This window comes from Equus quagga, chromosome 22 (genome assembly GCF_021613505.1).
Source record: "Equus quagga isolate Etosha38 chromosome 22, UCLA_HA_Equagga_1.0, whole genome shotgun sequence".
NCBI lineage: Eukaryota > Metazoa > Chordata > Mammalia > Perissodactyla > Equidae > Equus > Equus quagga.
Window position 1 is genome coordinate 25,549,561 of NC_060288.1, and position 12,488 is coordinate 25,562,048.

The 12,488-nt window shown below is 38.6% G+C and overlaps 1 protein-coding gene across 5 annotated transcripts in view; it reads right to left on the reverse strand.

Annotated features, from left to right (window-relative positions):
* The window catches only part of TENM3 (teneurin transmembrane protein 3), a 582,429-nt gene that overhangs the window by 64,520 nt on the left and 505,421 nt on the right, over nucleotides 1–12,488 (reverse strand). For all 5 annotated transcript variants that reach the window (XM_046648641.1, XM_046648644.1, XM_046648643.1 and 2 more), the window contains one exon: nucleotides 11,749–11,895. In XM_046648641.1, coding sequence (XP_046504597.1) covers nucleotides 11,749–11,895 — 147 coding nt within the window. The remainder of the gene's footprint in view (nucleotides 1–11,748; nucleotides 11,896–12,488) is intronic.

Sequence of the window (12,488 nt, forward strand, 5' to 3'; positions counted from 1 at the left end):
CCATATAATGTTGATTCTGGGTAAGAAATAAAAAATTACTGATTAGAACAATCTATCAGTGATATGAAGGAAGATGGATTAGTTGTAACTATAATTACGCAAGCCTTCATATTTTAGAGAAAACGGACCAGGAGTTATAGTAAGTGTATATGGCAAATGGATAGGTACCTACACTGGGTGAAGCTCTAAAATTTGGAAAGGGTCAGAAAACGAAAGTTGGTAAAATGAAGCAAATACAAATAAACAGTATACCGATGAGATTAGCCAAGCACCTTTCAAGGAAATAGTTCTCGCGAGGAAGGTAAACTGTGTTCCAAATAAAATCTGGCATTTCTCAAATTTTAAACAGGAACCTGAGTCTTTAGTATGCCTGCCCTCAAATGCAGGTGTTAATAAAAATGTGGCAAATGGAAATAAGCCATAATATTGGAAATGATAAGAAACCTATCACGAAAAATTGACCTACAGTGTTAGTGACACAAAAACAGTAATGGATAGAAAGAATGTGTCAGTGCCTTCTCCAGGAACATCAGGAAGAAATTACACTCAATGGCCCATGTGAAAATTTTGTTTGAAACATATAAACCAACCTATTAGTGGATTAGAGAGGCAGGGTATGACGGCTTGATGACATCACCCCTTAAGGCCATCTTTCACTGACCAGTTGATTTCACTGACCACTGACCATATGAATTTTGATCTGCTTGGCAATTACATCTCCTAGTACAGATTAATAAAAACATTCATTTCTGAAGGCTTTAATCACTCTTGGGGGAAATGAAAAAATGGCTTTAAAATCTTCAAACCTAAATATCAGGTCTTGGTGTGACCCTATTATGACAAACTCAGCTAAAAATATCTGGTTGACCTATATGTTTTTACACAAGTGTTTTTGAATAACTTTTATTTTTAAAAAACCACACTAGCCATTTTTTTGCTTTAGGCTACCTTTATTAATAGAATCTAAGCTGGCCCTTTTATTATGTGACAGCAAACTGAGACAAAAGAAAGCAGATTAAACTGAATTACATTGCCCAGTCTAGAAGCAGGTCAACAACAAGACAGGTAATGTAAAAAACAAGATGAGGGGCTTGGCTCAGTGTCCTTAAGTCATTTTGCCCACCTGAAGAAGAATGTCTTGAACACTTGTGATTTCTGCTAACACCCATTTCCCTTGTCTGGGCAACAGCTCTTAACTTTCCCTTGGGTATCCAGCACTCCTCAACTCTCAGTCTACATGCGTATTGCCCTTCACGCTTGGCTCAGAAATGTACACGTGACCTAATTTGTCTAGCCAGGGTCAATTTCAGGAACTATCTGAAGAGAGACTCTCTCCTCTCTCCACCCCTCCCCCATGCTTGGAGCTGTAAGGCTGTAAGGTTGGGGTTGCCGCGTCCATCTTGCTGCCACTACTGGAGAACCTGTCTGGGAATCGAGCCATCCCAGAAGAAGCAGAGTTAAGAGCTGGAGATAAAAAACAACAGGTCATAGTGACATCTTTGGGGTTTTTGCAATAAGCTGCACCTGACTTCCTAGGCTTTTCAGTTCTAGATGCATTGCCTTCTTTCTCACTCTTGTTTGCGTTGGATTTTCTGTCACTTGAAATCAACTGCAAGAGACTCAGTTTATCCGGCGAAAGTGACTAAAAATCTCCTCATTATTTCCCTTATAGTTGGAAAAAAAAACTTAGTAAGTGAATAATGGAATTAAATTTAAGGTGTTTGACTCTTTTTACATTAATATTTTAATTTTTCGTTGCTACAATTTCTATACTCATGAAAATGTATGAGTCGGAATTTCTGATAGTCAGATCTTATTACATATTGTTTCCTGATTATAGTTACATTTTCATGTAGATGCCTGTTACATTTTTAAAAATGAGTTATTAACTATTTGAAGCTGCATATTTACTTATTTGACAAAAATTTAAAATGATGTTTTAGGAAAATCAAATGAAACTGAGCTTTGAAACTTCATATAAATTTATCAAGATATTACTTTCTTAGCCAAAAGGCCAAGAAGATGGAAAATGTCTAAATATTTCTCAATATTTCTAGCGGAAAAAAGATGAAACTATGCTCCAGGCTTATTTTTCATGAGGATATATTATAATAATGCAATACATTGTATTTTTCCTCCATCTCTCTCAAAGAAATAGAAGCACAGTTATTAAGACTCAGATTTTTAAAGTTGTAGACAATTGACCTATTGCCCCAATATCATTTCTGGCTTCAAAAAAACAATTAAAAGAAATAAAATCCTTTCAATAACAATTTATGATTGTATGTTGAGACTTCATGAGAAAGCTTCAATATGTATTTTATGATATGTATTTTATGATATAAGTAGACACTACTTAATGGAGAAAGTGCTTCCAAATATTCTATCTTATCTCCATTAATCTTCTAAATTAAAGGTTAAAGGCTTCTTGTCCTCTTCTCCTCCCCCACAATACTCCCACAGTGTCTTCCTTTAGGCAATATGTGGTACAGTCGCCAAAGAGGAAGGCTCAAATTTAGTCATTCATCTTTGTTAGTTTATAAAAAGCAAACGTACAGCTGGTATGTAGTCTGCAGGTCATAAAACTGCATGAGATTGACACCTTCTGAACTAATCAGTTGGAAATGCATTTTTACAAGTCTCTCTGCTAACATCAATCAGAGAAAGAATCTCATTTTCAACAGTCAAGATGCAGGGACACACTGTCTGTTATTTTTCTGCAGAGTTTATCAGTAACTTGCCCAAGCAAGTGACGGATGGTTATGAATCCTGGCTCCCTATAACTTGAAAAAATATTTTTCATTCTTTGTTTGTACTTATATAGCCAGGGCTATCCAGTACAACTAAGCTGATTACCCACTTGCCCAAATGCATACTGTAGTAAAGTTGTCTTCGTGGAATAGCTTCTCAAAATCATCGAGAGTCCATTTAAGTCTCAGGAATATTAGGTTGGCTTAAATTTATATTGGCGTAGAAGCCATCTCTAATAGAATTAACCATAAAAAAAATCTAAAGAAAATTAGAAATGTTCAAAACCACTGAATAATAATTTCAATGACCAGTTAAGAGCCTTTCTTTCTTCATTTAGGCTTTGCAATGTAAGTGGTACTTTGCTGTAAAGTAGGTAATATAGCTTCTGCTTCCATCCACTCAATCCTTAATATCATTGCTCTGAGTCTCATTTTTAAACATGTTCTTGTCTTTCCTTAGGCTTTCACTGGACTTTAACAGTGGTTGGCAAACTTAACTTTGTACAGGGCCAGTTAATCAATATTTTAGGCTTCAGGGGCCTTATAGTCTCTGTTGCACCTATTCAACTCTGCCATTATAGTGCGAAAGCAGCCACAGACAAGATGGAAACGAATGGGTGTGACTGTGTTCCAGCAAAACTTTATTTACCAAAACAGGCTTTGGCCCAGGCATCATAGTTTGCCATTGTACAACGTTTCTATGCTGCCTTATTTCCTTGTCCTCTTTGAATCATTCTTGATACTTTTTCTGGCAAATTTAAATAAGACATTTTGCCACATTATTAAAACTTCTGATTCCAAGTCTTTCCTAGGTTATCCTCTATGCAGGCTTTGATGTGCTTGTCAAAACTCGCACTTTCTTCCTCTAAGTGGCTACATTTTAATTTGTTTTTCAAAATACTGACTGAATAAAAAGTCATGAACTTCCTTTTAATGAATTTTCCTTTATTTTACTCAAAAGATAATTAATGTCCACTGCCTTTCCCCACAGTATTTAGAAGCCCCTCTCCCTTATTCCAAGTCAGAAGTAGAGCTAGAAATTCTGATGTGATATTTTATTTGCAGACTTCAGAATTTTCAAAGTGTACAGCTATACCTTTCATTACTCTTTTGAGTCCTCATTCTGTAATATGCATGAAATTCATTTGTTTATTACTGAATTGGGATCATGTTTTCTGTATCTCTTGGTTTGTCTATATTGGAGCTTTCTTGGTGGCTTTAGTCTGTATATTCATATCCTTTCAATGCTAATGATTCTGGGTTGATCATTCTCCTGAACTCCAAATCCACAAACTACCTTCTAGATTATTCCACCTGGATATTATACAGCCATTGAAAACTTGACACATCTAAAACACGACACATAAAATGTTCTCTAAACATGCCATTTCTTCTCTATTTCCTATTTCAGTGAATGGTTCCACCATCTACCCACCCAGTTTCTCAAAGTAGAAACCTGAATGTCCTCCTTGACTCCTCTTCTCCCTTCCTTTCTCTCTGCACCTAATCAATCAGCAGTTCCTTCTTTTCTTCACTCCACATATCTCTTGAATCAGTCTGTTTCTTTCCATTTCACTGAAACTCACCTCAGGCCACCATGGTCATCTCTTTACAAGATCTCAACAGTTGCTTAGTTTCCCAGTTCCAGTCTTGTCCCAACTATTCATTCACTACACTTTCCTAAGAGTCCTCTTTGCAGAAATCAGATTTGATTATTTCGCTTCCCTCTCTAAAATATTTCCTTTACTTGGTCTTCACTGGCTTATGAGTAGTTAGGACTCCTTCACACAGCTTACAAAATGTTTCATGATTATTATTCCCTCTGCCTGGAGACCTCTAAGCTGCTCTCTTACTCCCCACCCCTCCCCACTCCTTCAGCAATCAGCTCAGACAAGGGTCTCAGGAAGCTCCTTGAGGGCTAATCTAGTTCACTGCTGTGTCCCCGACATCTAGTATACTGCTTGGCACCAAGTCAGCATACAAGATATTTGTTGAATGAAGGAAAGAATGAATTCAGTTCCTAGGGACTGTAAGATCTAAACAGGTCAAAATGATGTCTTAAAATCACATTAGAGATGCCACTCGTTTTCTTCTATCACCTTTTCCTTCCCTCAGACACCATGCTAATCCTTGAATTCTTGTTTCTTTTTAGTCCAATGGGTATTTTAAAATGTTCTTGATTAACTGGACATTAAGCAATCCACACAATTATAAAAAGTATCAGAAGAAAATATACAACATAGTATACATAATCTTACAAAGGGAGTCTTACTTATTTATGAAGACACACAACCCAGAATTCATGAATGAAAAGATAAACCTTATACAAATTTACCTCATATCAATTGAAAACTTCTGCACGACAAAAGAGACCACGAACAAAGTTAAAAGATAACTGAAAACTTAGGATAAAACATCTGCAACACATCTAACAAAGAATTAATAAGTTGAATAAAGAAAGGAGTCGTAAAAGTTAAAAAGGAAAAGTCAAGCAACTCAACAGAAAAAAATAGGCAAGAGAAATAAATAAGCAATTAGCAAAAGAAGAAATACAAATGGTCAAGAAACATATATAAATTATCAATCTAACTAGTAATTAGGGAAATGCAAATTAAAACCATAAAAATGGAGTCATTTTCACCTAACCGACAAAATTCATATTTTTCATTTTGTTGGACAGTTTTTTTAATGTACAATGATTATGTACAGACTACGAATGTGGTGGAAATAAAAACTCTCATAATGACAAAGTGGATAGTGGTAAACCCTACTTGGCATGGCAATTGGGCAGTAGCTATCAAATTTAAAAATTAAAATAACCCATGACCCAGCAATTTCACTTCTAAAAATCTGTCCAAAAGAAATATTTGTTCATTTACACAAAGATTTATATGCAGATACTCACACACACACAGACACACAGATTCACTACAGATTTGTCTTTATACTAAGAGCAAAAAAATAAGAAACAAATAAATTATTATTAATGTAGCCGTGGTAAAATTAATTAACACATCTTTGTTTTTATTATAAAGAATGAGATAGGTTTTATGTACTGGCACGAAAAAATCTCTAAGACATACGTTTGGGCAGAAGCAAATTTAGAACAGTACTGATCCTATTGAAGTTTAAAAACATAAATGTGCATATAAATTCCCTGAAGGAGGAGTGGAAATATGCACACCAAGTTGTTGACAGCGGCGCACTGTTTCGATAAGGAGAATGTAATATCCATGTACCATGGCTACTAACAATAACCCTCACCAGGAATGCAGAGGTTCTTAACGTGGAGATCTGTGTAACAAGGAGCCTCGCTTTTAAAGAGGTACTGTGCAATGTCATTTCTACATTCTGATGCTTGAGGTGGCAGCTGATGTTAATGAGTGTAAAATATAGGGGAGACTTTTACTTCCAGCCTATGGGGCTCTGATTTTCCTCTTAAAACTCATTCAAAAATAGCAGTAAAATCCTATGTTTCTTGGGTGCTAATGGGAAGCTACTGGGGTCCTTTGCTTCTGAGAGCATGAGCTGTACTCTTTCCTAGAATGGGATGTACTATGCTCTAAAAATTCTGTGGATAGCAAAAGGGCTCAGACTAACCTCAACCTGTCCTCAAAGAAGGATCCAGTAGGGTCTTTCAAACTAACAATAATTTTCCCCCAAATCATCATGTGCCAGGATAATATATTTTAATGCTCTGAGACTGAGTGCCCCTCTTTCTCTGATATCTGGCTTCTTTTGGGAAAAGTATTTGTGACCTATTATTCTCTCTCCCTCTCTCTCTCTCTCTCTCTCTCTTTCTTCCTTTCCCTCTCTCTTGCTTTTTGACCATTTTCCCCCTCTCTTCTCAGTTATGTTACTATTTTATTTAATTTTTATTTTTTAATATTTTTGGATAACACAATAGTCTCATCTTCCTGCTAGAACTTTTTAAAAATCTATTTTCAAATATTTCCTTATTTTCCATTTAGTAATCTCCAAACTCAGACCATCTCTATCCATTCATCAGACACATTCTGATACTTACAAAAATTTCATTCATTTTTCCTCTCCTCTTCTTTACTCCTAGAACACTACTACCCTTCATTTGTATTCTTTTTCTTCCTTCCTTTCTCTCTGTCTCTCTTTCTTATTATTGTTTCTAGCTTTCTGATTTCTGAACAACCTCAGTTGAATTGTGCTTTCTTCTCTACCAGCATCAGCCTCCAAAGACTTTTTAAAAAGCCTCTTATAGGTACGTCTTCCTGACATACCCTCTGAAGTAACAATCCTATAGGACAAAGAATAACTCTGTCTACTTACAAGGAAGATGTCTCATTCTCGACAGGACTTATATTTTGGCATCCCACCATTCTTGCACAAAGTTTATTATGAGGCTTAAGGCATTCTTGACCCCTCCACCATCCAATCTCCAAGAGAGGGCTTGAGTCCCAGGCCTCAGGTACCCACAGGGGAGCCACCCAATGGAGAACCAGACGGGGAAACAATACGTCAAAAGGAACTTTGACTAGAACTCCCTAATGAGGAGAAAGCTGGGAATATCATAACAACTACCCGAGATAATGCATTTTGTAGAAATCATCTTGTAAGTAAGTATCTTGAGTTTCTATAAAGATAGAATTGTGTCTGGCAAGCTGTTGCACTTTGATGCTTGCATAGTGGAACCTCCATATGGGGAGCTATTGAAAGTCAAGAGCCCCCTATTGAATGAGATTCCTAGTGGGTGCCCTAGGTAAAAGCAACGACGCTATAAAAGTATACAGGGAGAACTGGATGGGTGCCTTGCCAATCTGGGGTCTGGAAAGCATGTCAGGGGTTCAGAATTGGCTTTCTTGTTCTCAAAGGAGAAGGCTGTAATTTTGAGGGAAGGGGGGAGGTAGAGAATAGAAAATTCCTTCTGAAAATAATAGAAGTCTATTAGCCATATGAAATAGTTATTGGAATATATTGTCCGAAGCTAAATGCTATGGAAAGCTATTAATATTCCTATAGTAGAATCTGTTTTTCTGCCTGCCCAGCATTCATATTACTTTCTTCTGGTGTTAGAACTTCAATTTTCCTTTGCGTAGAGGAGATCCAATTCAGACCAATGAGGGTTGGGCTCAGGTCCAGGCCCCCGCCTCATGTAACCTTGGAAAAGCTGTCCTCCTTGTACCGGGGTGGTTATGCTAGTGGGTTGTAAACATAGAGCTGGTGGTGGTCATTTTGGGGAATAGATAGTCAGAGAAGGGTGCCAACACAGAATAAAGCAGAGTTGACGAATCAACCAAGATTTCTGTTATCATTGTTTGAATACCTAGGTGCAGCTAGCTCTGAATTTTTCAGTTACATAAGCTAGTAATTTTTCTTTTTTAAAGCTTAAGACCATTTGAGTGGAGTTTCTATCATGTGCATCCAAAGAGACTTTCCTGATGAGAATAATGAATAGAACCTTGAAGAAGAGAAAGGGTTTTCTTGTTGAGGGGAGGTGAAAGTCTGGGGTAGAGTGGGCCGTGAGACAGAAAATTCAGATGGCTGACTGAAAAGAGGTACCCAAGGAACTAAAAACTGTGGCAGCATGGGGTAACTGTCTTAAACCTCTCTCCAGATCACACGGCATTTAATAGTGAGCGGTTCCATCTCTTCACCTGCCTTTTCTCTGATCTCAGCAACTTCACCAGCAGAGTGAGTTCTGGGAAATGAACAAGAAATGGCTCAATTTAGAGGGAGGTTGACTTGGCAGGTGAAGATGGAGTTGAAGCAGAACTATTTATAAGCCAAATCCAGGCATGTACTGTTGGTCGTTTGCTCTGAAAGCTCTCTCAACTAGAACAGGCTATCTTGTGGTGACCCCCAAAATGTCTCCCCTGTTTGGAGATGTTATCCACAATTATCTGGTCCAGTGACCATCTGTTTCTGACTTCCACTGTGTGATTTAAAAATCTACTATTCCATCGTCTGCTTTTGTCCCCGGGATCTGCTCCACCAGCCTCTGTTGGACATCCGGAGCTAGATTTCAGAAGCAGGTGAGGGAGGCATCTTGTTGATTCTACAGAGTGGGGATCTTTGTCAGGGCCTTTACTGTGGGTAAAAGATTGCCATTAGTTCTGAAAAGCTAAAGAGACCCTGTATATATGACAGCTGTTTGAGACTTAAGGCCCAATAGGGTCCAATTGAACAGGAGTTTTACTTCTTATGACTGTGTAGTATAAAGAGAGAGGCTAAAGATAAGTTCCTCCAACTTATTTTATTGATAGTCCATTCCTCCTATTTCTCATAAAGAATTCCCTTCTAAGGCTGCTTTTCCTGAAGCATTTCAGAGACATAAATGGGACGTGGGACTCCATAGGCAATTTAGTGAGATCCACATTTTGAGAATCTTTAGGCTTCGGCAGTGGAGATGGGGCAAACTGGATTTGGTAAAGAAAAGTATGTTTTAGAGTGGAAAGATGATGTTTGGTCTAAGAAAAAAATATTTAACCATTTCCCCATATGCAGCCGTCCTTTCTAAAATTTCTTAATACCTCTTTTTCAGTTTGGGGAATAGCAAGCAACTTCTTTTGTTCTTTCTTTTTTTTGTACGAAGATTGTATTCTACAAAGTTGCTCAGACTAGACCAGTGGCTATTTACATGACGTGTTTAATTTCTGAATAGGGCCATATCAACTTCTTTACCCTCTCTTCTTCCTTATTTGTTTAACATATTAAGTCAAATTATTTAGCTACTTTCTGTCTAATTCACCATTCTGATACCAAATTTAGTTTAGACAATGATCTATAATGGTATAGTTACCATATGTCATAGAATTTCAGGTCCTGTCCTTATGTTAAACACTCTGTTCTACTGTCCTCATATAATAATGATATCCTTGATTGCCAAATTAGGTGTCTTGATTTGCGGTTTGGTGTGGAAAACGTTGTTTCTATACACAGAGCCATACCTGAGTTCAAAGAACCCTCAGCTTAGGGTTATAACCTTAGGCTATAAGGCAACCAGGTTACACTCTCAGGGTACAATAAAGCTGGCACTGACATTCCTTCTTAGAAGATCAACAAAATTAGGTTAGAGACAGGAATACAAATTATACGAGATAAGCAGAGAATCCACAGGAGGTCTTCCATCAGCTCAGATTTCCCCTTGGAGAGGGAAGCCTAGAGATAGCAGAGCTTCATGCTAATAAGAATAAACAAAAGGGGAACGAGGCCAATTCGCAGCTGATAAATTTTGAGGAAAGGGAAAAACCTCCTCAGCTGATAACAATACTAAAGAGTTGATTAGCCCCTAAATTACTCTGCAGTTTGCTTCCCTCGGAGAGAGTCTGTAACCTCCTCGATGTAATCTCCTCTTAGTAGATGAAATCTGCAACAGATGATGGAGGAGGAAGAGATGCTCTCCTCCCTCCCTGGGCAATAGAGAACAATGGGGTCGGGGCTTCTTGGGAGAAAGTAATGAGGAAAGTTGCCATCTGGGCTGTGTTTCAGAGAGGATTAATGCTGCCATTTCTACAAAGTGCATAGTTAAGAGGAGTCAGGGGCAACAAGGTATTATTAGGCAGGAAAAGCTTCAAGGGCTAAGGACCACCTAAATCTATCAGGAGCAGAAAGAAAAACAGGCCTTAGCTCAGAATTTGTGGCTCAAGTTTCTTGATAGTCCAGGTTGAAAGAAGATAGAGAAAACACTGAACAGTCTGCTAGAAACCAAAGGGGAGAATGACAGCTCCTTGTCAGGAAGATGAGACACAAATAACAGCTGGCCTGAGAATGACTAGGCCCAGGCCAGCATGTGTGCATGTGCATGCACATGTGCATCGTGTGTGCGTATGCATGCATGTGTGTGTGCATGTGTGTTGGGGGTGATAGGGGACAGCAGGGGTTAGTCCTCTTCACTCTGCTTCCTAAAGAACAGTAGTTGGGTCTCCTCTACGTAGAAAAGAAAAGGCTGTTCAATTTTCTCCAACAACCTTCTATGATTTCAACGAGTCAAGATGAGCACTTTTGAAAGCAAAAGAAGGAAAACTGGATAATAATAGCTGGCACTTAGAACATACTATGTGTCTGGCAATACGCTGAGTACTTTACACATTCTCTCACTTAATCCTTTCAAAAATGCTTTTATTCCTATTTTATAGATGAAACCATTGAAGTTTAAGGACATCGGAATCTTGTGTAAGGTCACACACATACTACGGAGTGGAGTGAAGATCTGTCTGACCCCAAAATCTGCACTCGTAAGCCCCCCGTACTGCTGTGTGGATGTTCCCACGAGAGCAGGTGGAATGAAGGAGTGGGTAGGGAAACACATCCTAACCCACAGAGCAGGTGACCACAGAGGCCCAGATGGGAACAAAATCCTTTCTAAAAACTCAGTCCTTAAGGTAGGACAAAATCAAACAGCTATAGGGGGCAGCTATTTCACCACTGGAGAAGTAATCAGGAGCTCTCTATTCTCTGAAAGTGAAATTGAGTAGCATGGAGGCTGTGAACAATGGGGAAAATAATTATTTCTTAACCAAGGACTTACGTTGGGTGGACTATTACAATCTTTTTAACAGGGGTAAAGTTAAGAATAAAAAGATACTGGAAGTACACCTTCAAGGGGACTATTTTCTGTTACTCTTATTTTTTCCATCCATGCCTTTCAACAGAAGAGCTTGGAAAACGCCTGGAATCTTTTGGAATGTTTACTTATTAAAATACTGCTTTAGAGCTCCCCATTCACAGGCCCTAAGATTCTCCCCGTTGTGTGAAGAACTGTCACCTGGAGGTGAGGAAAAGGAATGGAGAACAATGTACGTTATAAATTAGCTTGGTTACTGTGCCTTCTCCCTGAACGATAATAATCTTGCATTTGTTTCAGAGAAAATAGGGAGCAAAATCACTCTGTCGGCACTCATACATTTTTCAATCAATCTAATCTATGGGGATCAGATTTTGTGTGGCAACGGATAACTCTGTCCTCAGTGTAACTTATCAGCCTGTGCTCTGGCACACAGTTGTTTTCACGCTCAGCGTTTCCTACCTCCTTCATTGTCCTTGCTGTCTGTGCAGAGGGTCTCCATGGCGACATCGCACCCTGCTCCTCTCCACCCGGGCTGGCAAACACAATGCCAGCCGTTTTGGTCCAGCGTGCATCTTCCATTGCTGTTGCACAGACCAGGGCAACCCTCTGTCAAAAGAGACAAAGAAGGAAAACACAAGTGATTTGACTATCAAAAGTTTTTGCACCTAAAATAAACAGATAAGGGACACTTAGTGGGAAGAGGCCTTTATCAACAGCACAAATACTGTAATTGCACATGGATAGGAACAGCAACATAATCTAAGAAATCTAGTTCTTCTCTAAGTGGCATCTTTGATTGGCCTGACCCTTGAGACACCACTTACCTGTGCAGGACAGAAATATATGCAACGATCCACTAAGTAGCTGCAGGCCAGACAAAATTAACTTAAATTTTTTTTCTTTAGCAAAGCAACAAGGGTTGATTGGATGGTGTGAAAAAGCAGCTCAACAAGATAATTTCAGAATCCCTAGTAGAGATTTTTAATCTGTTGTAAATACTACTGGTCACTCATTAGGACATGCCTTCTTAGATCACCTTGTTGCTTTAAAAAATTCCCTCTAGATTGAAAAGGATGAAAGTGGGTACGAGGCTATGAATGATGTTAAAAAGAGAACGTTAGGGGGCTGGCCCCGTGACTGAGTGGTTAAGTTCGCGCGCTCCGCTGCAGGCGGCCCAGTGTTTCGTTGGTTCGAATCCT